We start from the raw sequence: 25,682 nt of genomic DNA on the forward strand, positions 1-25,682 counted from the left end.
CTCGTAAATAGAATCTCCATTCTGTTCTCCTGACCATTGAACTCCCCCTGTCAGTGCAGATCAGCAATTCTCATCCCTTCTGAGTCACAAAGACAAACTCAAAGCCAGAGGCATAATCACCGTGGCTTTCCTCTGTGAGACCATACCCCGAAACAGAAATCCGTATACCAGTTACAAGGAGTTTCCTGTAGTGGCTGCCTGTTCCCTTCCCCCTCTTGACAGTCACCCAGTTTCCTGTGTTCTGTGCCTTGGGTATAGCTCCCTCCCTGTAAAGTCTGTCAGTCAACCTCTCAGTCTCCCGAGTGATCCCGGGTTTATCCAGCTCCAGCTCCAATTCCTCAGCACGGTCTGTAAGAAGCTGCAGCTGGATGAAATTCCCGAAGGTGCAGTTGTCGGGGACACTGGAGGTCTCCCTGACTTGCCGCACCCTGTAGGAAGAGCATCCCACTATGCTGCCTGGCATTCCCACTGTTCTAACAGTGAAACAGAGAAGGGAAATATTACCCAAGATCTACCTAAATCCACCGCCTCTCCTCACTGAACCCTCTCTGACACAAAGCCTCAATAACCTACCTATCTCTGGCTCACTCACACTATGTCTGCTCCTTTTAAACCTTGCCAAGTGGATAAGTACCCCGCAATCTGTGGCGTTCAGAAAGTCATCACTGGCCATGCTAACTTCTTTTAATTTATTTTTCCTGCTACGAACAATTGCTGTCAGTGATCTGTGACGAGCAGAATGTGCTGGGTCAGTCCATGTTCAGGGTAGATTTGAACCCATCCCTCCGCTCCTCAATATATTCCCCATTGTTCATTACAGAGCGTGACTGAGCTCGCGGAGAAGGAAAAACGAGCGGGCGCTTCCAAACTCCTCCTGGATCTGGTGATGGAGAAGGGCTCCGGGGCCCGGAGGGTGATGTGGGAATCCTTTGTGAAACTACATCACCATTTACCGAAGCTGAGCAGAATATTGAAGGAAATACGGGAACGAGGTACGGTGAACAGTACACTGTGTGTTACAGATGTAAATGCTGATGAATTTACAGTATTACACAGAACAGACTTCATGCAGGTTAATCTGTTTGAACAGGTGATGGCCAGTTCGCCTACATGGACACTGAGCGGGGTTTATCTGAAGTGCCCGCGCATCTGAAAGGTAAGTGATGGATTGGAAAGCTCAAAGCCTTTATTTCACTCTGAGAGTCTGAATACATCTCTTTAGAGGCCTGTTTCGAGACTGTCAGAGTCTGGGAGACAGGTTTTTGTTGTTATTTTACACTGAGAGTCTGAATACGTCTCTTTAGAGGCCTGTTTCGAGACTGTCAGAGTCTGGGAGATGGGTTTTGTTGTTATTTCACACTGAGAGTCTGAATACGTCTCTTTACAGGCCTGTTTCGAGACTGTCAGAGTCTGGGAGACAGGTTTTTGTTGTTATTTCACTCTGAGAGTCTGAATACGTCTCTTTAGAGGCCTGTTTAGAGACTGTCAGAGTCTGGGAGACAGGCTTTTGTTGTTATTTTACACTGAGAGTCTGAATACGTCTCTTTAGAGGCCTGTTTAGAGACTGTCAGAGTCTGGGAGTCAGGTTTTTGTTGTTATTTCACTCTGAGAGACTGAATACGTCTCTTTAGAGGCCTGTTTAGAGACTGTCAGAGTCTGGGAGACAGGTTTTTGTTGTTATTTCACTCTGAGAGTCTGAATACGTCTCCTTAGAGGCCTGTTTAGAGACTGTCAGAGTCTGGGAGACAGGTTTTTGCTGTTATTTTACACTGAGAGTCTGAATACGTCTCTTTAGAGGCCTGTTTAGAGATGGTCAGAGTCTGGGAGACAGGTTTTTGTTGTTATTTTACACTGAGAGTCTGAATACGTCTCTTTAGAGGCCTGTTTAGAGACTGTCAGAGTCTGGGAGACAGGTTTTTGATGTTATTTCACTCTGAGAGTCTGAATACGTCTCTTTAGAGGCCTGTTTAGTTGCAATCGCTGTACCTACCTCTCCACCTATCTTTGTATCATCCACAAACTTTGCCACAAATACATTTATTCCATCATCTAAATAATTGACAAACAATCTGAAAAGCAGCGGTCCCAATACTGATCCCTGAGAAACACCACCAATCACTGGCAGCCAATCAGAAAAAGGCCCCTTTTATTCCCACTCGCTGTCTGCTGCCTGTCAGCAATTCCGCTCCACGTGCCAGTATCTTTCCAGTGACACCATAGATTTTTATCTGCTTAAGCAGGTTCGTGTGCGGCACCTTATCAAATGCTTTCTGAAAATCCAAGTAAATGGCATCCAATGACTCTCCTTTGTCCAGCCTGCTTCTTACTTCCACCGTGAAATCTAACAGAACCATTGCTAACTTATTTTGTCATTAGTCTCAAAGTACCTCGAAACCTCAACCTTAATTAAAGACTTCAACTCTTTCCAATCGCCGAGTTTTAGCTATCTGGCCTATAATTTTCCTTCTTTTGCCTTTCCCCCTTTTAAAGACTAGAGTGACAATAGCAATGTTCCAGTCCTCCGGGACCATGCCCGAATCAAGTGATTCTTCAAAGATCATGACCAATCCATCCGTCATCCCTTCAGCAACCTCTCTCGGATCTCTGGGATGTAGCCCATCTGGCCCAGGTGACTTTGCACCTTAAGGGCTTTCAGTATGCCGAGAACTTTTCTCTTTTGAAATAGCAATGGCACTCACTCCTACTGCCTGTCACTCGCAGACCACTGCATGCTGCTAGCGTCTTCCATAGTGAAGATATATGCAAAGCACACATTAAGTTATTCTGACATTTGTTTGTCCACTATTACTATCACACCAACATCATTTTCCAGTGTTCCAGTATCAACTCTCACCTCCCTTTTACTCTAAATATAACTGAAAAAAGTGTTTATTATCATGTTTTATATTATTGGCTTTTCTGCCCTCACATTTCATCTTTTCCCTTCTTATCGCTTTTTTAGTTGCCTTTTGTTGGATTTTAAAAGTTTTCTATTCATCCAACTTCCCCTCACTTTTGTTATCTTGCATGGCCTTTCCTCGGCTTTTATGCAATCCTTAACTTCCTTTGTCAACCATGTTTGCCGACACGTGACACTTGAGAACTTCTTCCTCCGTGGGCCATACCTATCCTGCAACTTGAGACCTATTCCCAGAAGCTTCAACCATCTCTGCTCTGCCGTCATCTCCACTGGTATCCTTCTCCAATCTACCTGGGAAAGCTTCCCTCTCGTGCCTCTGTAATTCACTTTATTCCATTGCGACCATCTCCGCTAGTATCCTTCTCCAATCTACCTGGGAAAGCTTCTCTCTCGTGTCTCTGTAATTCACTTTATTCCATTGCGATCATCTCCGCTAGTATCCTTCTCCAATCTACCTGGGAAAGCTTCCCTCTCGTGCCTCTGTAATTCGCTTTATTCCAAAGCGATACTGATACCATAAGTTATGCTTCTCCAATCTACCTGGGAAAGCTTCCCTCTCGTGCCTCTGTAATTCACTTTATTCCAAAGCGATACTGATACCATAAGTTATGCTTCTCCAATCTACCTGGGAAAGCTTCCCTCTCGTGCCTCTGTAATTCACTTTATTCCATAGTGATACTGATACCATAAGTTATGCTTCTCCAATCTACCTGGGAAAGCTTCCCTCTCGTGCCTCTGTAATTCACTTTATTCCATAGTGATACTGATACCATAAGTTATGCTTCTCCAATCTACCTGGGAAAACTTCCCTCTCGTGCCTCTGTAATTCACTTTATTCCATAGTGATACTGATACCATAAGTTATGCTTCTCCCTCTCAAACTGCAGTATGAATTCACTCATATTATGATCACTACCAGTTGAGGGTTCTTTTGCATTAAGCTCCCTTATAAGATCCGAGCTATTACATAACACCCAATCAAAGACAGAATTTTCCTGAGTAGTTTCAAAAAAACTAGTTTGTTTGATTTTCGAATTCCCCGTGCATATTGAATTATGTCATCACCTTGATGACACGCCTTTCCCAGCTCCCTTTGCAATCTCAACCCCACACCTTCGCTGCTATTTGCAGGCCAATATAAGATTCCCATAAAGCTTTTTTTAACCCCTGTAGTTTCTTATCTCCACCCACAAGGATTCAACATTCTCTAACCCTATGTAACCTCTTTAACAAGATGTGATTCCATCTTGAACCAACACGGCCACACCACCACCGCCTATGCCTTCCTGCCTGTCCTTTCGATAAGACGTAAATCTTTTAATGTTAAGCTCCCAGCTATGGTCTTCTTTCAACCACGACATGGTGATGCCCACAACATCATACCGACCAATCTCTAATTGCGCCAAAAGTTCGTCCACCTTATTCTGAATGTTGCGTGCATTTAAGTGCAATGCGTTTTGTCCTGCATCTGCGCCCTTTTGAATGTTGTCTATGCGGTACAACTTAACAGTTTGCTCTGTCTGTACTTGAACCCAGTCATTGGCTTGTTCTTCCTTACATTCATGTTAAACCTATCATCTACTTGTAAGACTGCTGGTTCATCCACAGCTCTATCGTCCTAGTTCCAGTCCCCCTGCCATTTTAGGTTAAAACACTCCCAACAGCTCCAGTAAATCTGCCCGTAAGACTATTGGTCCTCATCGGATTCACGTGCAACCCGTGCCTTTTGTACAGGTCCTACCTACCCCGGAAGTGGTCCCAATTATCCAGAAATCTGAATTCTTGCCCCCTGCTCCAAATGCTCCGCCACACATTTCTCTGCCACCTCATTCTATTCCTATTGCCACTGTCGGGTGGCACAGGCAGCAATCCTGAGATCACTACTTTTGAGGTCCTGTTCCTCAGCTTTTTTCCTAACCCCCTGTGTTCGGTTTTCCAGACCTCCTCCCTTTGCTTTTCCTATGTCGTTGTTACCAATGTTTGTCACGACTTCTGGCTGCTCAACCTCCCTTCTCAGGATATTGTGAACGCGTCCAGAAACATTTCGGACAATGGCACCTGAGAGGCAAAGTACCATCGGTGTGCACAGAATCGCCTACCTGCCCTCCTGACTTTAGAGTTCCCTATTACCGCTGCCATCCTCTTCAGCTTCCTGCTCTTCTGCACATCATCGGGGAATTGCCTGAGTTCATGTACCAGCTCCTCGGAGAATAAGAGACTGTAGACCAGTGCGGGGTGTGTTACATCGTGACTGGCTCAGACTGGAAAAGGAAACTGAAATTATGTTCCTTTTCTGTGACACAGTACTGACAGTTTAATCCTAAAGGAGTGTCAAGAACATGGGGTCCATTGTGAGAGAAGTAAAAGTCAGTAGAGCAAGTAAATGCCCCCCCCCCTCCACTGTTACCCTCTGCAGGGTTGCACATTTCAGCAGAAGCTGAGCAGTGAAAGCAGTGAAACCACCCGCTCCACACAACACTCTCCTCTCCAGAATCACGTGTGCACTTGGTGCTCGCTGGAACACCGGGAAATCTGCAAACTACCAACAGAGGGGAAGGTGGAGCCTTTAACAGCGAATCTGAATTAGATCAGAAATGTTTCTGGGCTGTCGTTCATTTTCAGACACTCTAATCTCTGATCTCCCGATTTCACCCAAACGGTGTCTTTAACGAGTATTTTTTTTATTAAAGAAAATATGTCGTGAGCTCCATGTTCATCAGATCAGGCATTGACAACCTATTTCTGTCCGTCATAAGATGTTCGAAGGAAACACATGGAGACTCTGCGGGTACAGACTGAAACACTGAGAGTGAACACGATCCTGATGAGGGAGAAGGTGAAGGTTTTCCAGCTGGTTGATCGATACGCTGAGCTCACGGTCATTTCTACTGTTCGAGATCGGACACTGGTGGAACATGAGCTGCTGGCAAGAGGCAGAGTCCACGAGGAGTGGAGAGAGGAACATCTCCGTGGTAAGCTGGAAAAAATCCGGACTGATCAGTTATTCAAGAAGAGCTTTGTTCAAAAATTGGGAAGATATTTCTTCGGAAACAAATCCGGGATGTCCGCAGCAGTGGCCGGAGTCCCAGGGATCGGGAAAACAACAATGGTACAAAAGATTGTTTACGACTGGGCCACGGGGAAGATATACCAACAATTCCAGTTTGTCTTCAGTTTCAAATTCCGGGATTTAAACACCATTAACTGCAGAATAAACCTGAAAGAACTGATTCTGCATCATTACCCCTACTTTGGGAATATCCTGGGAGAGATCTGGAAACACACAGAGGGACTGCTGTTCATATTCGACGGATTGGATGAATTCAAGGAGAAAATCAACTTTGTTGATGGTCATAGAGACACAGAATCACAGTACACATGCACAGATCCTGAATTCAAGTGCAAGGTGTCTGACATTGTGTACAGTTTAATCCAGGGCAAGCTGCTCCCAGGGTGTTCAGTGCTGGTGACCACCCGTCCCACTGCGTTACATTTCTTGGAAAAGGCAGACATCAGTGTCTGGGCTGAAATCCTGGGATTTGTTGCTGAGGAGCGCAAGAAATATTTCATCAGACATTTTGAAGATCAGACGGTGGCAGAAGCTGTTTTCAAACACGTGAAGGAGAACGAGATCCTGTACATCATGAGCTACAACCCCTCCTACTGCTGGATCCTCGCTCTGACACTGGGCCCCTTCTTCACACAAAGAGTCAGGGATCCGCAGCGAGTTCCCAAGACCATCACCCAACTGTTCTCCTACCATATTTACAACATCCTGAAAAACCACGGCCGTGAGATTGAGAACCCCCGTGATGTGTTACTCAGGGTTGGTCAGATGGCCTTCAGAGGAGTGTTCGAGAGGAAGATTGTGTTTACAGATGGAGATTTGATCAACTACAATCTGCAGCCTTCCCAGTTCCTGTCCGGGTTCCTGATGGAACTTTTGGAGAGAGAGGATTCAGCCCGGTGTGTGGTGTACACATTCCCACACCTCACCATCCAAGAGTTTGTAGCTGCCGTCGCACAATTCCTGAATCCACATCCCGGGGATATCCTGAAATTTCTCACTGAAGTCCACAGCATGACAGATGGGCGATTTGAGGTATTTCTCCGTTTCGTTGCTGGTCTCTCCAACCCAATGACAGCTTGGGGCCTGGAGGAGTTTCTGGGTCCATTTCCTCATGAAACAACCTGCCGGGTGATTGACTGGGTGAAGGAGGAGGTTAAACGCCAGAGTAGAAACACATGGAGAGAAGCTGGTAAAAGGAGCCTCCTGAACACATTGCACTATCTGTTTGAATCTCAGAATCGTGGACTGGCTCAGGCCGCACTGGAATCTGTGGAAACACTTTCATTCAGTGGAATGACACTGACCCCGATTGACTGTGCGGTACTGTCTCATGTCATCGGACTCTGTGATACAATAAAATACCTCGACCTGCAGGGCTGCCACATTCAGTGTGAAGGAATCCAGCGGCTGGGACCCGGGCTGTACAAGTGCCGGGAGCTGAGGTAACTTGATTTATCTCTCACTCTGAACTGTGAAACTTTCTCATCGTGTTGTTTCAATGTAAAGGAATTTCGGTAAATTTGTAGTAAATCAGATTGTGAAGAATTGTGACAAATCCCCAGGGGATCGGTCAGTAATTCCCCAAGGACGGAGGGTTCTGTGGTTCCTTGTGAAGGGATGTTGGAGACTTCATCAGATCAGTGAACAACGGCCATTGGTCCAATGGTAGTAAATCACAGGAATGGCCGTGTTTCTCGCTGCCTGTGACCCGTCCATTGACAATTTTCCTTCTCACTGTTACTGACACCCAGTCCGACACTGACTGCAGCAGGTGGGTCAGAGATTCACACCCCCTTCCCGGTGAGGGACAAGAAACCGTCAGCAGACTGTCCCAGTGAGAAGGAAAGAAATATCATTGTGAGATTGTCCTCCCACTGCCATTCCCCGTGTGTAACTTTGCTCACTTCCAGATATGCAGAAAGAGAGTGCACATCTCCTCTGGGCCTCTGTTCAGACCCAACACACACGTACAAAAAATTTCTGCATCCTCTCATCTTGTAGGATTATCGTTTACCCTTGGAATCCTCCTGTGGGACCTCTCATCCCAATCCCCCTTCCATTCTTTGGATTATTGCCCCCATCCCCATTCCTCCTGTGGGCTCTCTATTACTCTTTCCTCATCCTCCTGTGGGATGTCTTTTCCATACAACCCCGCCCCCTTCCTGTGAGATCTCTCCTCCCCATCCCTCTTCCTCCTGTGAGATCTCTCTTCCCCATCCCTCTTCCTCCTGTGGGATCTCTCTTCCCCATCCCCCTTCCTCCTGTGAGATCTCTCTTCCCCATCCCCCTTCCTCCTGTGGGATCTCTCCTCCCCATCCCCCTTCCTCCTGTGGGATCTCTCTTCCCCGTCCCCTTTCCTCATGTGGGATCTCACTTCCCCATCCCCCTTCCTCCTGTGGGATCTCTATTACTCTTTCCTCATCCTCCTGTGGGATGTCTTTTCAACCCCCCCCCCCTTTCTGGGATATCTCTCTTCCCCATCTCCCTTCCTATTGTGGGATCTCTCCTCCCCATCCCTCTTCCTCCTGTGGGATCTCTCTCCCCCATCCCCCTTCCTCCTGTGGGATCTCTCCTCCCCATCCCCCTTCCTCCTGTGGGATCACTGTCCCCCATCCCCCTTCCTCCTGTGGGATCCCTGTCCCCCATCCCACTTCCTCCTGTGGGCTCTCTCTCCACTATCCCCCTTCCTCCTGTGGGATCTCTCTCCCCCATGGACTTCTTCCTGTTGGATCTCTCTTTGGCATGCCCCATTGTCCTGTGGAATTTCTCTTCCCCATCCCCCTTCCTCCTGTGAGATTTCTCTTCCCAATCCCACATCCTACTGTGGGATCTCTCTTCCCCATCCCCTTTCCTCTTGTGGGAACTCTCTTCCCCATCCCCCTTCCTCTTGTGGGATCTCTCCTTCCCATCGCTCTTCCTCCTGTGGGATCTCTCTCCCCCATCCCCCTTCCTCCTGTGGGATCTCTCCTCCCCATCCCCCTTCCTCCTGTGGGATCTCTCCTCCCCATCCCCCTTCCTCCTGTGGGATCACTGTCCCCCATCCCCCTTCCTCCTGTGGGATCCCTGTCCCCCATCCCACTTCCTCCTGTGGGCTCTCTCTCCACCATCCCCATTCCTCCTGTGGGATCTCTCTCCCCCATGGACTTCTTCCTGTCGGATCTCTCTTTGGCATGCCCCATTGTCCTGTGGAATTTCTCTTCCCCATCCCCCTTCCTCCTGTGAGATTTCTCTTCCCAATCCCACATCCTCCTGTGGGAACTCTCTTTCACATCCCTCCTCCTCCTGGCCGATCTCTCAACCCCATCCCCCTTCATCCTTTTTGATCTCTCTCTATTTCCCCCTCCTCTTGTGGGATCTCTCTTCCCCATCCCCCTTCCTCCTGTGGAATTTCTCTTCCCCATCCCCCTTCCTCCTGTGGGATCTCTCTTCCCCATTCCCCTTCCTCCTGTGGGAACTCTCTTCCCCATCCCCCTTCCTCCTGTGGGATCTCGCTTCCCCATCCCCTTCCTCCTTTGGGATCTCTCTTCCCCATCCCCATCCCACCTTCGCCTGTGGGATCTCTCTTCCCCATTGAATCATAAAATCATATAACACTACAGCACAGAAAACAAGCCATTCGGTCCTTCTAGTCTGTACCAAAACCTTATTCTGCTAGTCCCATTGACCTGCACCCAGTCCAGAACCCTCCAGTCCTCTCCCATCCATGTATCTATCCAATTTATTCTTAAAGCTTAAGAGTGAGTCCACATTTTCCATATCAGATGGCAGCTCGTTCCACACTCTCACCACCCTCTGAGTGAAGAAGTTCCTCCTAATGCTCCCCCTAAACCTTTCCCCTTTCACACTGAAGACATGTCTTCTCATTTTTATCTCTCCTAATCTATGCCTGTTCGCATTTACCCTGTCTATACCCTCATAATTTTGTAAACCTCTATCAAATCTCCCCTCATTCTTCTACGCTCCAAGGAATAAAGTCCTAACCTGTTCAATTTTTCCCTGTAAGTCAACTCCTGAAGACCAAGCAACATCCTAGTAAATCTTCTCTGCACTTTTTCAAACTTACTGATATCCTTCCTATAGTTAGGTGATCAGAACTGCACACAATACTCCAAATTTGGCCTCACCAATGTCTTATACAACCTCACCATAACATCCCAACTCCTATACTCAGTACTTTGATTTATGAATGCCAGGATGCCAAAAGCCTTCTTTACAACACTGTCTACCTGTGACGCCACTTTCAGGGACTTACGTATCTAAAACCCAGATCCATCTGTTCCTCCGCACTCTTCAGTGCCTTACCGTTTATCGTGTTTGTCGTACCTTGATTTGTCCTTCCAAAATGGAACACCTCACACTTGTCTGCATTAAATTCCATCTGCCATTTTCTGGCCCATTCTTCCAGTTGGTCCAGATCCCTCTGCAAGCTTTGAAAGCCTTCCTTGCTGTCCACAACGCCTCTATCTTAGTGTCATCCACAAACCTGCTGATCCAATTTATCACATTATCATCTAGATCATTGAAATAGACAACAAACAACAATGGTCCCAGCACAGATCCCTGAGACACACCACTAGTCACAGGCCTCCAGTCTGAGAAGCAATCATCCACTACCACTCTCTGTCTTCTCCCACCCAGCCAATTCAAATCCAGTTTACAACATCTCCATGGATACCTAGTGTCTAGACCTTTAGAACTAACCTCTTATGTGGGACCTTGTCAAAGGCCTTACAAAAGTCAATGTAGACAACATCCACAGCCTTTCCTTCATATGCATTCTTGGTAACCTCCTCAAAAAACACTACAAGATTCATTAAACATGATCTACCATGAACAAAGCCATGCTGAATATCTTTAATCAGCCCTTGGTTGTCCAAATCCTTGTATATCCGATCTCTCAGAACACCTTCCAATAATTTACCTACTACTGATGTCAGGCTCACTGGCCTGTAATTACCTGGTGTACTTTTGGAGCCTTTTTCAAACAACGGAACAACATGAGCTACCCTCCAATCCTCCGGCACTGTACCCGTGGCTGAGGACATTTTAAATATTTCTGCCAGGGCCCCTGCAATTTCTACACAAGTCTCTCTCGAGGTCAGAGAAAATATCATGTCAGGCCCGGAGATTTATCTACCTTTATAAGGCAGCAAGGAGCTCCTCCTCTTTAATCTCTATATGTTCCATGACACTACTGTTTGTTTGCCTTAATTCCATATCCGCTATGCCAGTTTCCTGAGTAAACACTGACGCAAAAAACTGTTTAAGATCTCCCCCATCTCGTGAGGCTCCACACATAGACGACCACTCTGATCTTCTAGGGGACCAATTTTGTCCTTTACTATCCTTTTACTCTCAATATACTTGTAGAACCCCTTTGGGTTTACCTTCACATTATCTGCCAAAGCAACCTCATGTCTTCTTTTTGCCTTCCTGATTTCCTTCCTTAGTATTCCCTTACATTTTCTATACTCTTCAAGTACCTCATTTGTCCCTTGTTGCCTATACCTGCTAAACACCTACTTAACCAGATCACCAATATCCCTATGCCTGTTAACTTTGCCTTTAATGCTGGCAGGAACATGCAAACTCTGCACTCTCAAAATTTCACCCTTGAAGGCATTCCACTTACTAAACACATCCTTGCCAGAAAACAACTTAACCCAATCCACTCTTCCCATATCCTCTCTCTTTTCCACAAAATTGGTCCTTCTCCAATTCAGAACATTAACTGGTGGATGAGTCCTATCCTTATCCATAATTATCTTGAAATTAATGACATTATGGTCACTGGACCCAAAATGTTCGCTTACACATACTTCTGTCACCTGACCTGTCTGATTCCCTAATAGGGGATCAGGTACTGCACACTCTCTCTCATTGGTACCTCAATATATTGATTTAGAAAACTTTCCTGAACACATTTGACAAACTCCACGCCATCTAACCCTTTCTCAGAGTGGGCATCCCCGTCAATATGTGGAAAGTTAAAATCCCCTACGATTACAACTTTCTGTTTCTTATATTGGTCTGCTATCTCTCTACAGATTTGCTCCTCCAATTCTCGCTGCCTATTGGGCGGACTATAATACAACCGTATTCGTGTGGTCACACCTTTCCCGTTCCTCAGCTCCACCCATATGGCCTCTATAGACGAGCCCTCTGGGCAGTCCCGTCTACGCACATCTGTGATATTCTCCCTGACTGGTAATGCCACTTCTCCCCCTTTCATCCCTCCGCCCCATCACCTCTGAAACAACGGAAACCCAGAACATGAAGCTGCCAGTCCTGCCCCTCTTGCAAACTAAGTCTTACTAATAGCAATAATGTTGATATCATTATCGTGCCAATCCACGCACTAAACTCATCTGCCTTACCTACAATACTCCTTGCATCAAAATAGATGTACCTGAGAACATTTCTATCACGTACAAACCATTGATAGCTGTCTATACAAGCAGTCCTCGCATGACCCTTATCCTCCTCCACCTCACTATCTGCTCTAACACTCTGCTTCCCCTGCCCCTGCAAACTAGTTTAAAACCCCCGGAGCAGAACTTACTAACCTACCGGCAAGGATGTTAGTCCCCTCCAGTTCAGGTGCAAACTGTCCAATTCGAACTGGTCCCACCTCCCCTGGAAGAAAGCACAATTGTCCAGAAACATGAACCCCACCCTCATGCACCATCCCCTCAGCCACGTATTTAGCTGCATATTCTTCCTATTTCTAGCCTCACTAGCACGTCGCACGGGTAGCAATCCACCTGTGGGATCTCATTTTCCCATCCCCCTTTCATCCTCTGGGCTCTCTGTTCCCACTCCACCTTCCTTCCAACTGTTGGATCTCTCCTCAGCATCCACCTTCCTCCTGTGGGATCTCTCATCCCCATCCCCCTTCCTCCTGTGGGATCTCCCTTCCCCATCCACCTTCCTCCTGTGGGATCCCTCATCCCCATCCCCCTTCCTGCCGTGGGATCCCTCATCCCCATCCCCCTTCCTTCTGTGGGATCTCCCTTCCCCATCCACCTTCCTCCTGTGGGAACCCTCTTCCCCATCCCCCTTCCTTCTGTGGGATCTCCCTTCCCCATTCCGTCCTGCTGTGGGATCTCTCATCCCCATCCCCCTTCCTGCCGTGGGATCTCTCATCCCCATCCCCCTTCCTCCTGTGGGATCTCTCTCCCCCATCGACTTCTTCCTGTCGGATCTCTCTTTGGCATGCCCCATTGTCCTGTGGAATTTCACTTCCCCAACCCCATTCCTCCTGTGAGATTTCTCTTCCCAATCCCACATCCTCCTGTGGGAACTCTCTTCCACATCCCTCCTCCTCCTGGCCAATCTCTCAACCCCTTCCCGCTTCATCCTGTTTAATTTCTCTCTATATCCCCTTCCTCCGGTGGGATCTCTCTTCCCCATCCCCCTTCCTCCGGTGGGATCTCTCTACCCCACCCCCCTTCCCCCTGTGGGATCTCTCTTCCCCATCCCCCTTCCTCCTGTGGGATCTCTCTTCCCCATGCCTCATCCTGCTTGTGGGATCTCTCTTCCACACTCCCATGCCGCCTGTGGAATCTCCCTTCCCCATCCCTCTTCCTGCTGTGAGATATCTCTACCCAACTCCCTTCCTCCTGTGGGCTCTCTGTTCCCTATACACCTTCCTCCTGTGGGATCTCTCTTTGGCATGCCCCATTGTCCTGTGGAATTTCACTTCCCCAACCCCCTTCCTCCTGTGAGATTTCTCTTCCCAATCCCACATCCTCCTGTGGGAACTCTCTTCCACATCCCCCCTCCTCCTGGCCAATCTCTCAACCCCTTCCCGCTTCATCCTATTTAACCTCCCTCTATATCCCCTTCCTCCAGTGGGATCTCTCTTCCCCATCCCCCTTCCTCCTGTGGGATCTCTCTTCTCCATCCCCCTTCCTCCTGTGGGATCTCTCTTCCCCATGCCTCATCCTGCTTGTGGGATCTCTCTTCCACACTCCCATGCCGCCTGTGGGATCTCCCTTCCCCATCCCTCTTCCTGCTGTGAGATCTCTCTACCCATCTCCCTTCCTCCTGTGGGCTCTCTGTTCCCTATACACCTTACTCCTGTGGGATCTCTCTTCAATATCCCATTTCATACAGTGGGATCTCTCTTCCCCATCCACCTGACCCCCGTGGGGGATCTGTTTCCATCCCTCCACTTCTTACGGGATCTTGCTTCGCCATTTCCCTTCCTCCTATACATCTCTCTTCCCCACTCTCCATCCTCTTGTGGGATCTCTCTTCCCAATCCCCTACATCGGATGGGATCTCTCTTCCCCGTCCCCCTTCCTCCTGTGGCATTTATTTTCCCCATCACTCTTCCTCCTATGGGATCTCTCCTACTCATCCCCCAACCTCCTGTATGATCTCGCTTCCCCACCCACATCCTCCTGTCAGATCTCTCTTCCCCATTCTCCTTCCAACTGTGGGATATCTCCTCCCCACCATCTTTCTTCCTAGGGATATACCTTCCCCAATCCCCTTACTTCTGTGGGATCTCTCTTCCCCACCCCCCATCCACCTGTGGGATCTTCCTTCCTCATCCCCCTTCCTCCTGTGGGATCTCTTTTCCGCATCCCCCTTCATCCTCTGGGATCTCTTTTCCCCATCCCCCTTCCTCCTGTGGGATCTCTCTTCCCCGTCCTGCTTCCTCCTGTGGGATCTCTCTTCCCCAACCCCCTTCCTCCTGAGGGATGTCTCTTCCCCATCCCCCATCCACCTGTGGGATCTTCCTTCCTCATCCCCCTTCCTCCTGTGAGATCTCTTTTCCCCATCCCCCTTCCTCCTCTGGGAACTCTCTTCCCCATCGCCTTCCTCCTGTGGGATCTCTCTGCCCCATCCCCCTTCCTCCTGTGGGATCTCTTTTCCCCATCCCCTTACTCCTGTAGGGCCTTGTTTCGAATACCTGCCACTTCCTGTCGGATCTCTCTTTGGCATGCCCCATCGTCCTGTGTAATTTCTCTTCCCCATCCCCCTTCCTCCTGTGAGATTTCTCTTCCCAATCCCACATCCTCCTCTGGGAACTGTCTTCCACATCCCTCCTCCTCCTGGCCGATCTCTCAAACCCATCCCCCTTCATCCTGGTTAATCCCTCTCTCTCCTTCCCCCTTCCTCCCATGGGATCTCTCTTCCCCGTTCCCCTTCCTCCTGTGGGATCTCTCTTCCCCGTTCCCCTTCCTCCTGTGGGATCTCTCTTCCCCATACCCCTTCCTCCTGTGGTTTCCCTAATCCCCATCCCCCTTCATCCTGTGGGATCTCTCTTTCACACCCCCCTCCTCCTGTGGGACATCTCTTCCACATCCCTCCTCCTGGCCGTTCTCTCAACCCCTTCCCCCTTCATCCTGTTTAATCCCTCTCTCTTCTCTCCCCTTCCTCCCATGGGACCTCCCTTCCCCATCCCCTTCTTCCTGTGGTATCCCTTCCCATCCCCCTTCCTCCTGTGGGATCTCTCTTCCCTTCCCACATCCTCCTGTGGGATCTCTCTACCCCATTCCCCTTCCCCCTGCGAGTTCTCCCTACCCCATCCCCCTTCACCCTGCAAGTTCTCTCTTCCCCTTCCACATCCTCCTGTGGGATCTCTCTACCCCATCCCCCTTCCCCCTGCGAGTTCTCTCTACCCCATCCCCCTTCACCCTGCGAGTTCTCTCTTCCCCTTCCCACATCCTCCTGTGGGACATCCCTTCCCCATCTCCCTCCTGTGGGATCTCTCTCCCCCATCCCCCTTCCTCCTGTGGGATCTCTCTTCTCCATCCCCCTTCCTCCTGTGGGATCTCTCCTCCTTCCCCCTTCCTCCTGTGGGATCTCTCTTCCCCATCCCCCTTCCTCCGGTGGGATCTCTCTTCCCCATCCCCCTTCCTCCGGTGGGATCTCTCTTCCCCATCCCCCTTCCTCCTGTGGGATCTCTCTTCCCCATCCCCCTTCCTCCGGTGGGATCTCTCTTCCCCATCCCCCTTCCTCCAGTGGGATCGCTTTTCCCCATCCCCCTTCCTCCTGTGGGGTCTCTCTTCCCCATCCCCCTTCCTCCTGTGGGATCTCTCTTCCCCATCCCCCTTCCTCCGGTGGGATCGCTTTTCCCCATCCCCCTTCCTCCGGTGGGATCTCTCTTCCCCATCCCCCTTCCTCCGGTGGGATCGCTTTTCCCCATCCCCCTTCCTCCGGTGGGATCTCTCTTCCCCATCCCCCTTCCTCTGGTGGGATCTCTCTTCCCCATCCCCCTTCTCCTAGTGGGATCTCTCTTCCCCATCCCCCCTCCTCCTGTGGTTCCTCTGTTCCATGTCCCCACTTCCTGAGGTATCTCTCCTACTCATCCGCCATCCTCCTGTATGATCTCTCTTCCACGTCCCCCCCCCACTTCCTATCAGATCTCTCTTGCCCATGCTCCTTCCTCCTGTGGGATTTATCTTCCCCACTCCCTTTCTTCCTGTGGGATCTCTATTCACCATCCCTTTAGCTCGGTTGGGTCTATTTCACTGTGTCCCATTGACATTTCTGCTATTCTGTCAGGAACATTTTGTTTAGCCATCGGGGAATGGGACAGAATATGTGGAGTTTACAGGGTCACACCGACAGACTAAATTACCGACATTTGGTGAATATGCTGGAGCTGGTCAGTGAGGGACATTGATAGTGATGGGAACTGCGATCAGTGATTTACTGAAGAGTTTAATGTTTCCTGAAATATCCAAGTGAGAGAAATTCCCCCAAACCCACAGTTTGAATCACTTTGTTCATCAATCTGTCTGTTTGTGTTTAGACTTGGGGAGAATGACCTGGGAGATTCAGGAGTGAAACTGGTGTCTGCAGCTCTGAGGAACCCGGAGTGTAAAATACAGAAACTGGGGTAAGTACCAGACTGTGGGAGATAGTGTTTACAGTCACTGGGTGTCTGACACTGAACATTAATGTGATCAGTAGAAACAAAGAAACCTAGAAAACATACAGGACAATACAGGCCCTTCAGCCTACAAAGTTGTGCTGAACATGTTTCTACCTTAGAATTACCTCGGTTTTACCCATATCCCTCCATGTTTCTAAGCTCCATGTAGCCTTCCTGGAGTTAAAAGATCCGATCGTTTCCGCCTCCACCACCGCCGCCAGCAGCCCATTCCACACACTCACCACTCTCTGTGTAAAAAAACTTACCCCTGACCTCTCCTCTGTACCTACTTCCAAGCACCTTAAAACTATGCCCTCTCATGTTAGCCAGTTCAGCCCTGGGGAAAAGCCTCTGACTATCTGCATGATCAATGCCTCTCATTATCATGTACATCTCTACCAAATCACCTCTCATCCTCCATCACTCCAAGAGAAAAGGCCAAGTTCACTCAACCTATTCTCATAAGGCATGCACCACAATCCAGGCAACATCCTTGTAAATCTCCTCTGCACCCTTTCTATGGTTTCCATGTCCTTCCTATAGTGAGGCGACCAGAATTGAGCACAGTATTCCAAGTAGGGTCTGACCAGGGTCCTGTATAGCTGCAACATATAACCATATAACAATTACAGCACGGAAACAGGCCATCTCGGCCCTTCTACTCTGTGCCGAACGCTTACTCTCACCTAGTCCCACTGGCCCGCACTCAGCCCATAATCCTCCTTTCCTTTCCTGTCCATATACCTATCCAATTTTACTTTAAATGACAATACCGAACCTGCCTCTACCACTTCTACTGGAAGCTCGCTCCACACAGCTACCACTCTCTGAGTAAAGAAATTCCCCCTCGTGTTACCCTTAAACTTTTGCCCCCTAACTCTCAAATCATGTCCTTTTGTTTGAATCTCCCCTACTCTCAATGGAAAAAGTCTATCCACGTCAACTCGATCTATCCCCCCTCATAATCTCTCAACTGTTAAACATTACCTCTCGATTCTTAAACTCAATCCCACGACTGATGAAGGCCAATACACTGTACGCCCTTTTAACTACAGAGTCAACCTGCATAGCATCTTTGAGTGTCCTATGTACTCGGACCCCAAGATCCCTCTGATCCTCCACACTGCTAAGAGTCTTACCATTAACACTATATTCTGCCATCATATTTGACCTACCAAAGTAAACCACTTCACACTTATTTGGGTTGAACTCCATCTGCCACTTCTCAGCCCAGTTTTGCATCCTATCAATGTCCCATTGTAAACTCTGACAGCCCTCCACACTATCCACAACACCCCCAAGCTTTGTGTCATCATCATATTTACTAACCCTACCCTCCACTTCCTCATCCAGGTCATTTATAAAAATCACAAAGACTTGGGGTCCCAGAACAGATCTCTGAGGCACTCCACTGATCACCGGCCTCCATGCAGAATATGACCCGTCTACAACCACTCTTTGCCTTCTGTGGGCAAGCCAGTTCTGGATCCACAAAGCAATGTCCCCTTGGATCCCATGCCTCCTTACTTTCTCAATAAGTCTTGCATGGTGTACCTTATCAAATGCCTTGCTGAAATCAATATACACTGCATCTTCTTCCTTCCTTCATCAATGTGTTTAGTCACATCCTCAACAAAATCATTCAGACTCGTAAGGCACAACCTGCCTTTGACAAAGCCATGCTGACTATTCCTAATCATATTTTGCCTCTCCAGATGTTCATAAATCCTACCTCTCTGGATCTTCTCCATCAACTTACCAACCACTGAAGTAAGGCTCACTGGTCTATAATTTCCTGGGCTAACCCTACTCCCTTTCTTGAATAAGTGAACGAGATTCGCAACCCTCCAATCCTCCGGAAACTCTCATGTCCTCATTGATGATGCAAAGATCATCGCCAGAGCCTCAGCAATCTCTTCCCTCGCTTCCAACAGTCGCCTGGTGTACACCTTTTCCGGTCGCGGTGACTTATCCAACTTGATGCTTTCCAAAAGCTCCACCACATATTTCTTAATATCTACATTCTCAAGCTTTTCAGTCCACTGCAAGTCATCCCTACAATTGCCAAGATCCTTTTCCGTCATGAATACTGAAGCAAATGGTTCATTAAATATCTCCGCTATTTCCTCCGGTTCAATACGCTCTTTTCCATTGACACACTTGATTCGTCCTATCCTCTCACATCTTATCCTCTTGCTCTTCACATACTTGCAGAATGCTTTAGGGTTTTCCTTAATCCTGTCCGCCAAGGCCTTCTCATGGCCCCTTCCAGCTCTCCTGATTTCATTCTTAAGCTCCTTCCTGCTAGCCTTATAATCTTCCAGATTCATATCACTACCTCGTTTTTGAACCTTTTGTAAGCTCTTCTTTTCTTCTTGACTAGATTTACAACAGCCTTTGTACATCACAGATCTTGTCCCCTACCATCCTTTCCATGTCTCATTGGAACGCACCTTCTCAGAACCCCATGTAAATATCCCTTGAACATTTTCTACATTGCTTTGGTACTATTCTCTGACAACATCTGTTTCCAATTCATGCTTACAAGTTCCAACCTGATAGCCCCATAGTTCCCCTTTCTCCAATTAAAGGTTTCCCTAACTTAACTGACCCATACCTCTCTAAAGGTGTGGTAAAAGAGACAAAATTGTGATCACTATCTCCAAAATGCTCTCCCACTGAGAGACCTGACACCTGACCAGGTTCATTTCCCAATAGCAGATCAAGTATAACCTCTCCTCTTGTAGGCTTATCTACATATTGTGTCAGAAAACCTTCCTGAACACACCTAACAAACTCCGCTCCATCTAAACCCCTCACTCTAGGGAGATACCAATCAATATTTGGGAAATTAAAATCTCACACCTCAACAACCCTGTTATTAAAACTCCTTTCCAGAATCTGTCTCCCTATCTGCTCCTCGATGTCCCTGTTACTGTTGGGTGGTCTATACAAAACACCCAGTAGTGTTATTGACCCCTTCCTGTTCCTAACTTCCACCCACAGATGCCATAGTGTCCTCCTTTTCTGTAGCCATGACACTATCTCTGATCAACAGTGCCACGTCCCCACCTCTTTTGCCTCCCTCCCTGTCCTTTCTGAAACAATTAAATCCTGGCACGTGAAGTAGCCATTCCTGCCCCTGCACCATCCTAGTCTCTGTAATGGCCACCACATCATAGCTCCGAGAGCTGATCCACGCTCTAAGCTCATCCGTTTTATTCATCATACTCCTTGCATTAAAATGGAGACATCTCAAACCATCGGACTGAGTGCCTCCCTTCTCTATCACCCGCGTATCCTCCCTTTCACACTGTCTCCAAATTCTCTCTATTTGTGAGCCAACCTCCCTCTCCTCCATCACATCAATTTGGTTCCCTCCCCCCAGCAATTCTTGTTTAAACTCTCCCCAGTAGCCTTAGCAAACCTTCCTGCCAGGATATTGGCCCCCCAGGAATTCAAGTGCAACCCATCCTTTTTGTGCAGGTCACTCCTGCCCCAAAAGAGGTCCCAATGATCCAGAAATCTGAATCCCTGCCTCCTGCTCCAATCCCTCAGTCAATGCGTTTATCCTCCACCTCATCCTAATCTTATTCTCACTGTCACGTGGCACAGGCAGTAATTCCAAGATCACTACCTCTGAGGTCCTGCTTCTCAACTTCCTTCCTAACTCCCTGTAGTCTACTTTCAGGACCTCTTCCCTTTTCCTACCTATGTCACTGGTACCAATATGTACCACAACCTCTGGCTGTTCTCTCTCTCACCGCAGGATATCTTGGACGTGATCAGAAACATCCCATACCCTGGCACCTATGAGGCAAACTACCATCCGAGTTTCCTTCCTGTGTCCACAGAATCATCTGCCTGACCCCCTGACTATAGTCCCCTATCTCTGCTGCCTTCCTCTTCCTTTTCCTGCCCTCCTGAGCCACAGGGCCAGACTCTCTGCCAGAGGCACTGACACTGATGCTCCGCAACCCGTAGGCCACCCCCCTCCGGCAGTACTCAAACAGGGGTACTTATCGTCAAGGGGAATAGCCACAGGGGTACTCTCTAGTACCTGCCTCTTGCCCTTCCCTCTCCTGACTGTCACCCACTTCTTCAGTCTCCCGTGGCCCCGGTGTGACCACCTGCCTGTAACTCCTCTCTATCACCTCCTCGCTCTCCCTGACCAGACGAAGGTCATCGAGCTGCATCTCCAATTCCCTAACTCGGTCCCTAAGGAGCTGCAGCTCGACACACCGGGTGCAGATGTTGCCGTCCAGGAGGCTGGGAGTCTCCAGGATCTCCCACATCTGACACCGAGCACAGAAAACCAGCCTCACACACATACTCTCTGTCTGTATTGTAAACAGATAACCTACCTCGCCTCGACCCTTTATCGCCGAAGCCCCGTTGAGCCAAAGCCTTCCTACTCCGTCTCCCGCTCCTCTGTAAATCTGTCTTCCTTTTAAACTCTTCTCGCTGTTCTCACTGGCCGACTTGCGCAGTCGTGCTGAAGAAAAAAATCAGTAATTGTGTTACTGATAAACACTGGGGATTTCTACCGTCTCCTGTCTCTCTGTGTCCTTCACCCTCACTCTCTCTCATCTCCAGGCTGAGGGATGTCGGTCTCACAGATTCTGGTGCCGAGGATCTCGTCTCCGCTCTCAGTACAAAACCATCACTGACGGAGCTGGGCCTGAGATCAAACTCTCTGACAGACCGATCTGTCCCCGCTCTCCGCCGCCTCATACTGACCCTCCCGAGTCTGAAGCTGATCGAGTGAGTGTTTGTGTTAATGTTCAATGTGATAAAATATCAGCGGATCCGCGGGTTTTCTGGTGATATTTGTCTGTGAGTGTTGTTGTAACATTAACCCCGGTCCCCAGTTACTGACACTGTTGTGTAATCTGTTTATTTCATCTTTATTCTCCCATCTGTTTCAGGCTGGGGTGGAATCGGTTCAGTCGGACCGGGAAGAAGGAACTGAGATCTCTGCGGGAACTCAGACCCGGACTGAGAGTGTCTGTGAACATCTGAATGTGTGAACATCCCCGCCCGCGGGACGGGGACATTTGGCCGACTCCCCGCCCTCCCCTTTAACTCCCGCCCTTACCTTTAACGGCCGCGCGCCGGGGCTGATTCCCAACGGTTTTAACGGAACCGGCTCGGGCCCCGCGCTGTGTGCGTCGCTCGCAGCGGTCCCGCAGTGACGTGTTTCCGCCTGTTGTCCGGCGGGGCAGCTTCCGCCGGAAGTGCGTGTTCGAGACTCCCCACGTGACACCCCGGGGAATTACCCGGACAGGAAGAGCCCGGGGGTCCGGGGCTCAGTCTGGGACACCGGTGTCCCGGGGTGGGGGGGGAGATTATCCCGGGAGAGAATCCTTTTGCTCCCTTTGCTGAGGACGGTGCATTCGGCAGCCTGGCCGATATAATGATAAATTGACAAATCCCTCGGCAGTGACCCTGGATCTGCTGCGATCCCGGACACGGCCCTGAAGTGTGATTTTATAATCATCGGTTCCCCGATGCAGAGTGACGGTGAGAAACGGGACTGATTATTCACCCGGTCACTCGTTGTCGCCGGTCAGTTAATTGTGTGTGACTGTGAGAGAGTCGATTTACATTTGTCATGATGAAATCAATAAACCGCTGTAACTTAGTGTCTTGGTGTCTGACTTTGGTCTCATTATAGGAGAATCAGTGACATGGGGTTACTGCTGCCCCCAGCACCCGATGAACTGAAATGGTAGGGCATTGAGGAATGCAGTAGAACAGAGTGATCTCGGAATAATGGTGCATAGTTCCCTGAAGGTGGAATCTCATGTGAATAGGGTGCTGAAGAAACCTTTTGGTATGCTGGCCTTTATAAATCAGAGCATTCAGTCGAGGAGTTGGGATGTAATGTTACAATTGGAAAAGGCATTGATCAGGCCGAATTTGGAGTATTGTGTACAGTTCTGGTCACCGAATTATAGGAAAGATGTCACCAACACAGAGAGAGTACAGAGAAGATTAACTAGAATGTTACCTGGGTTTCAGCACCTAAGTAACAGGGAAAGGTTGAACAAGTTAGGTCTTTATTCTTCGGAGCGTAGAAGGTTGAGGGGGGGGGGGGGGGCTTAATAGAGGTATTTAAAATTATGAGGGGGATAGATAGAGTTGACGTAGAAAAGATTTTTCCATTGAAAGTAGGGGAGATTCAAACAAGAGAACATGAGTTGAGAGTCAGGGGGCAAAAGTTTAGGGGTAACACGAGGGAGAACTTCTTTACTCAGAGAGTGGTAGCTGTATGGAACGAGCTTCCAGTAGAAGTGGCAGAGTCGGGTTTAATTTTGCCATTTAAAAAAAAAATTGGATAGGTATATGGACAGGAGAGGAATGGATGGTTATGGGGTGAGTGCAGGTCAGTGGGACATGGTAGAGAGTGAGTGTTTAGCACGGAAGAGAAGGGCCAAGATGGCCTGTCCCATCACACACACCCGGGTTCAGACACAGACTGAATGTCCCTCCACACTGTCCCGTCAGACACAGAGTGAATCTCCCTCCACACTGTCCCATCACACACTCCCGGGGACAGACACAGAGTGAATCTCCCTCCACACTGTCCCATCACACATTTCCGGGGTCAGACACAGAGTGAATCTCCCTCCACACCGTCCCATCACACACTCCCGGGGTCAGACACAGAGTGAATCTCCCACCACACCGTCCCATCACACACTCCCAGGGTGAGACACAGAGTGAATCTCCCTCTGCATTGTACCAGCACACACTCCTGGGGTCAGACATAGAATGAAGCTCCCTCCACACCGTCCATCAGACACTCCCCCGGCACAGTCACAGAGTGAAGCTACCCCCACATCGTCCCATCACACACACCCGGGTTCAGACACAGACTGAATGTCCCTCCACACTGTCCCATCACACACTCCCAGGGTGAGACACAGAGTGAATCTCCATCTGCATCGTACCATCACATACTCCTGGTGTCGGACTCAGAGTGAAGCTCCCTCAAAACCATCCCATCACAAACTCCCGGGGAAGACTCAGAGTGAATTTCCCTCCACACCGTCCCATCACACACTCCTGGGGTCAGCCACAGAGTGAATCTCCCTCCACACCGTCCCATCACACACTTCCGGGGTCAGACACAGAGTGAATCTCCCTCCACACCGTCCCATCACACACACGCGGGATCAGACACAGAGTGAATCTCCTCCACACCGTCCCATCACACACTTCCGGTGTCAGACAAAGAGTGAATCTCCCTCCACACCGTCCCATCACACACTCGCGGGATCAGACACAGAGTGAATCTCCCAACACACCGTCCCATCACACACTCGCGGGATCAGACACAGAGTGAATCTCCCTCCACACCGTCACGTCACACACACTCCCGGGGTCAGACACAGAGTGAATCTCCCTCAACACCGTCCCATCACACACTCCCGGGGTCAGACACAGAGTGAATCTCCCTACGCACCGTCCCATCCCACTCTCCCGGGGTCAGACTCAGAGTGAATCCCCCTCCAGACCGTCACGTCACACACACTCCCGGGTCAGACACAGAGTGAATCTCCCTCCGCACAGTCACGTCACACACACTCCCGGGGTCAGACACAGAGTGAATCTCCCTCCACACCGTCCCATCACACACTCCCTCCCATCACACACTCCCGGGGTTAGACACAAAATGATTCTCCCTCCGCACCGTCCCATCACACACTCCCGGGGTCAGACACAGGGTGAAGCTCCCTCAGCACCGTCCCATTACACACTCCCTGGGGTCAGACACAGAGTGAAGCTCCCTCAGCACCGTCCCATGACACACTCCCGGGGTCAGACAGAAAGTGAATCTCCCTCCGCACCGTCCCTCACACACTCCCGGGGTCAGACACAGAGTGAATCTCCCTCCACACCGTCCCATCACACACTCCCCGGGTCAGACACAGAGTGAATCTACCTCCACACCGTCGGATCACACACTCCCCGGTCAATGCACAGATTGAATCTCCGTCCGCACCGTCCCATCACACTCTCCCCGGGTCAGACACACAGTGAATCTCCCACGGCACCGTCCCATCACACTCTCCCGGGGTCAGACTCAGAGTGAATCTCCCTCCACACCGTCACGTCACACCACACTCCCGGGGTCAGACACAGAGTGAATCTCCCTCCACACTGTCCCATCACACACTCCCGGGGTCAGACACAGTGTGAATCTCCCTCCACATCGTCCCATCACACACTCCCCTGGGGTCAGACACAGAGACAATCTCCCTCCACACCGTCCCATCACACACTCCCGGGGGTCAGACACAGAGTGAATCTCCTCCACACCGTAACATCACACACCTCCCCGGGGTCAAACACAGAGTGAATCTCCCTCCGCACCGTCCCCATCACACACTCCCGGGGTCAGACACAGGGTGAAGCTCCCTCCGCACCGTCACGTCACACACACTCCCGGGTTCAGACACAGAGTGAATCTCCCTCCACACCGTCCATCAGACACTCCCCCGGCACAGTCACAGAGTGAAGCTACCCCCACATCGTCCCATCACACACACCCGGGTTCAGACTGTTGGGCTTTAAATTCTGCCCTGTGTTCGTTTAGGAACAGAGACAACCAACACCGGAATATTACAAAACTTGCTTTAATGCAGAAGCGTAACTGGCACAGCGAGGGAGACAAGACCCCGCTGGGAAGGCGCGTTCTCCCCTCCCCTTACATTCTTTTCTTATTTATACCCCTTTTTCCCTTAGCCCAACCCCCGCTACACATATCTGATAATGCTGAACTTTGTTAT

The 25,682-nt window shown here is 49.4% G+C and overlaps 2 protein-coding genes across 2 annotated transcripts in view; one reads left to right on the forward strand and one right to left on the reverse strand.

Moving 5' to 3' along the window:
- LOC140722582 (NACHT, LRR and PYD domains-containing protein 3-like) overlaps positions 1–22,619 on the forward strand; it is a 43,271-nt gene extending 20,652 nt beyond the window's left edge. Inside the window, exons 4-8 of the mRNA XM_073037298.1 lie at positions 821–992; positions 1,091–1,156; positions 5,677–7,432; positions 16,762–16,848; positions 22,562–22,619. Coding sequence (XP_072893399.1) covers positions 821–992; positions 1,091–1,156; positions 5,677–7,432; positions 16,762–16,848; positions 22,562–22,619 — 2,139 coding nt within the window. The remainder of the gene's footprint in view (positions 1–820; positions 993–1,090; positions 1,157–5,676; positions 7,433–16,761; positions 16,849–22,561) is intronic.
- The window catches only part of LOC140722539 (NACHT, LRR and PYD domains-containing protein 3-like), a 333,835-nt gene that overhangs the window by 272,756 nt on the left and 35,397 nt on the right, over positions 1–25,682 (reverse strand). The gene's annotated exons all lie outside the window — the stretch shown is intronic.

Source organism: Hemitrygon akajei, unplaced genomic scaffold, assembly GCF_048418815.1.
Source record: "Hemitrygon akajei unplaced genomic scaffold, sHemAka1.3 Scf000080, whole genome shotgun sequence".
NCBI classification, from domain to species: domain Eukaryota; kingdom Metazoa; phylum Chordata; class Chondrichthyes; order Myliobatiformes; family Dasyatidae; genus Hemitrygon; species Hemitrygon akajei.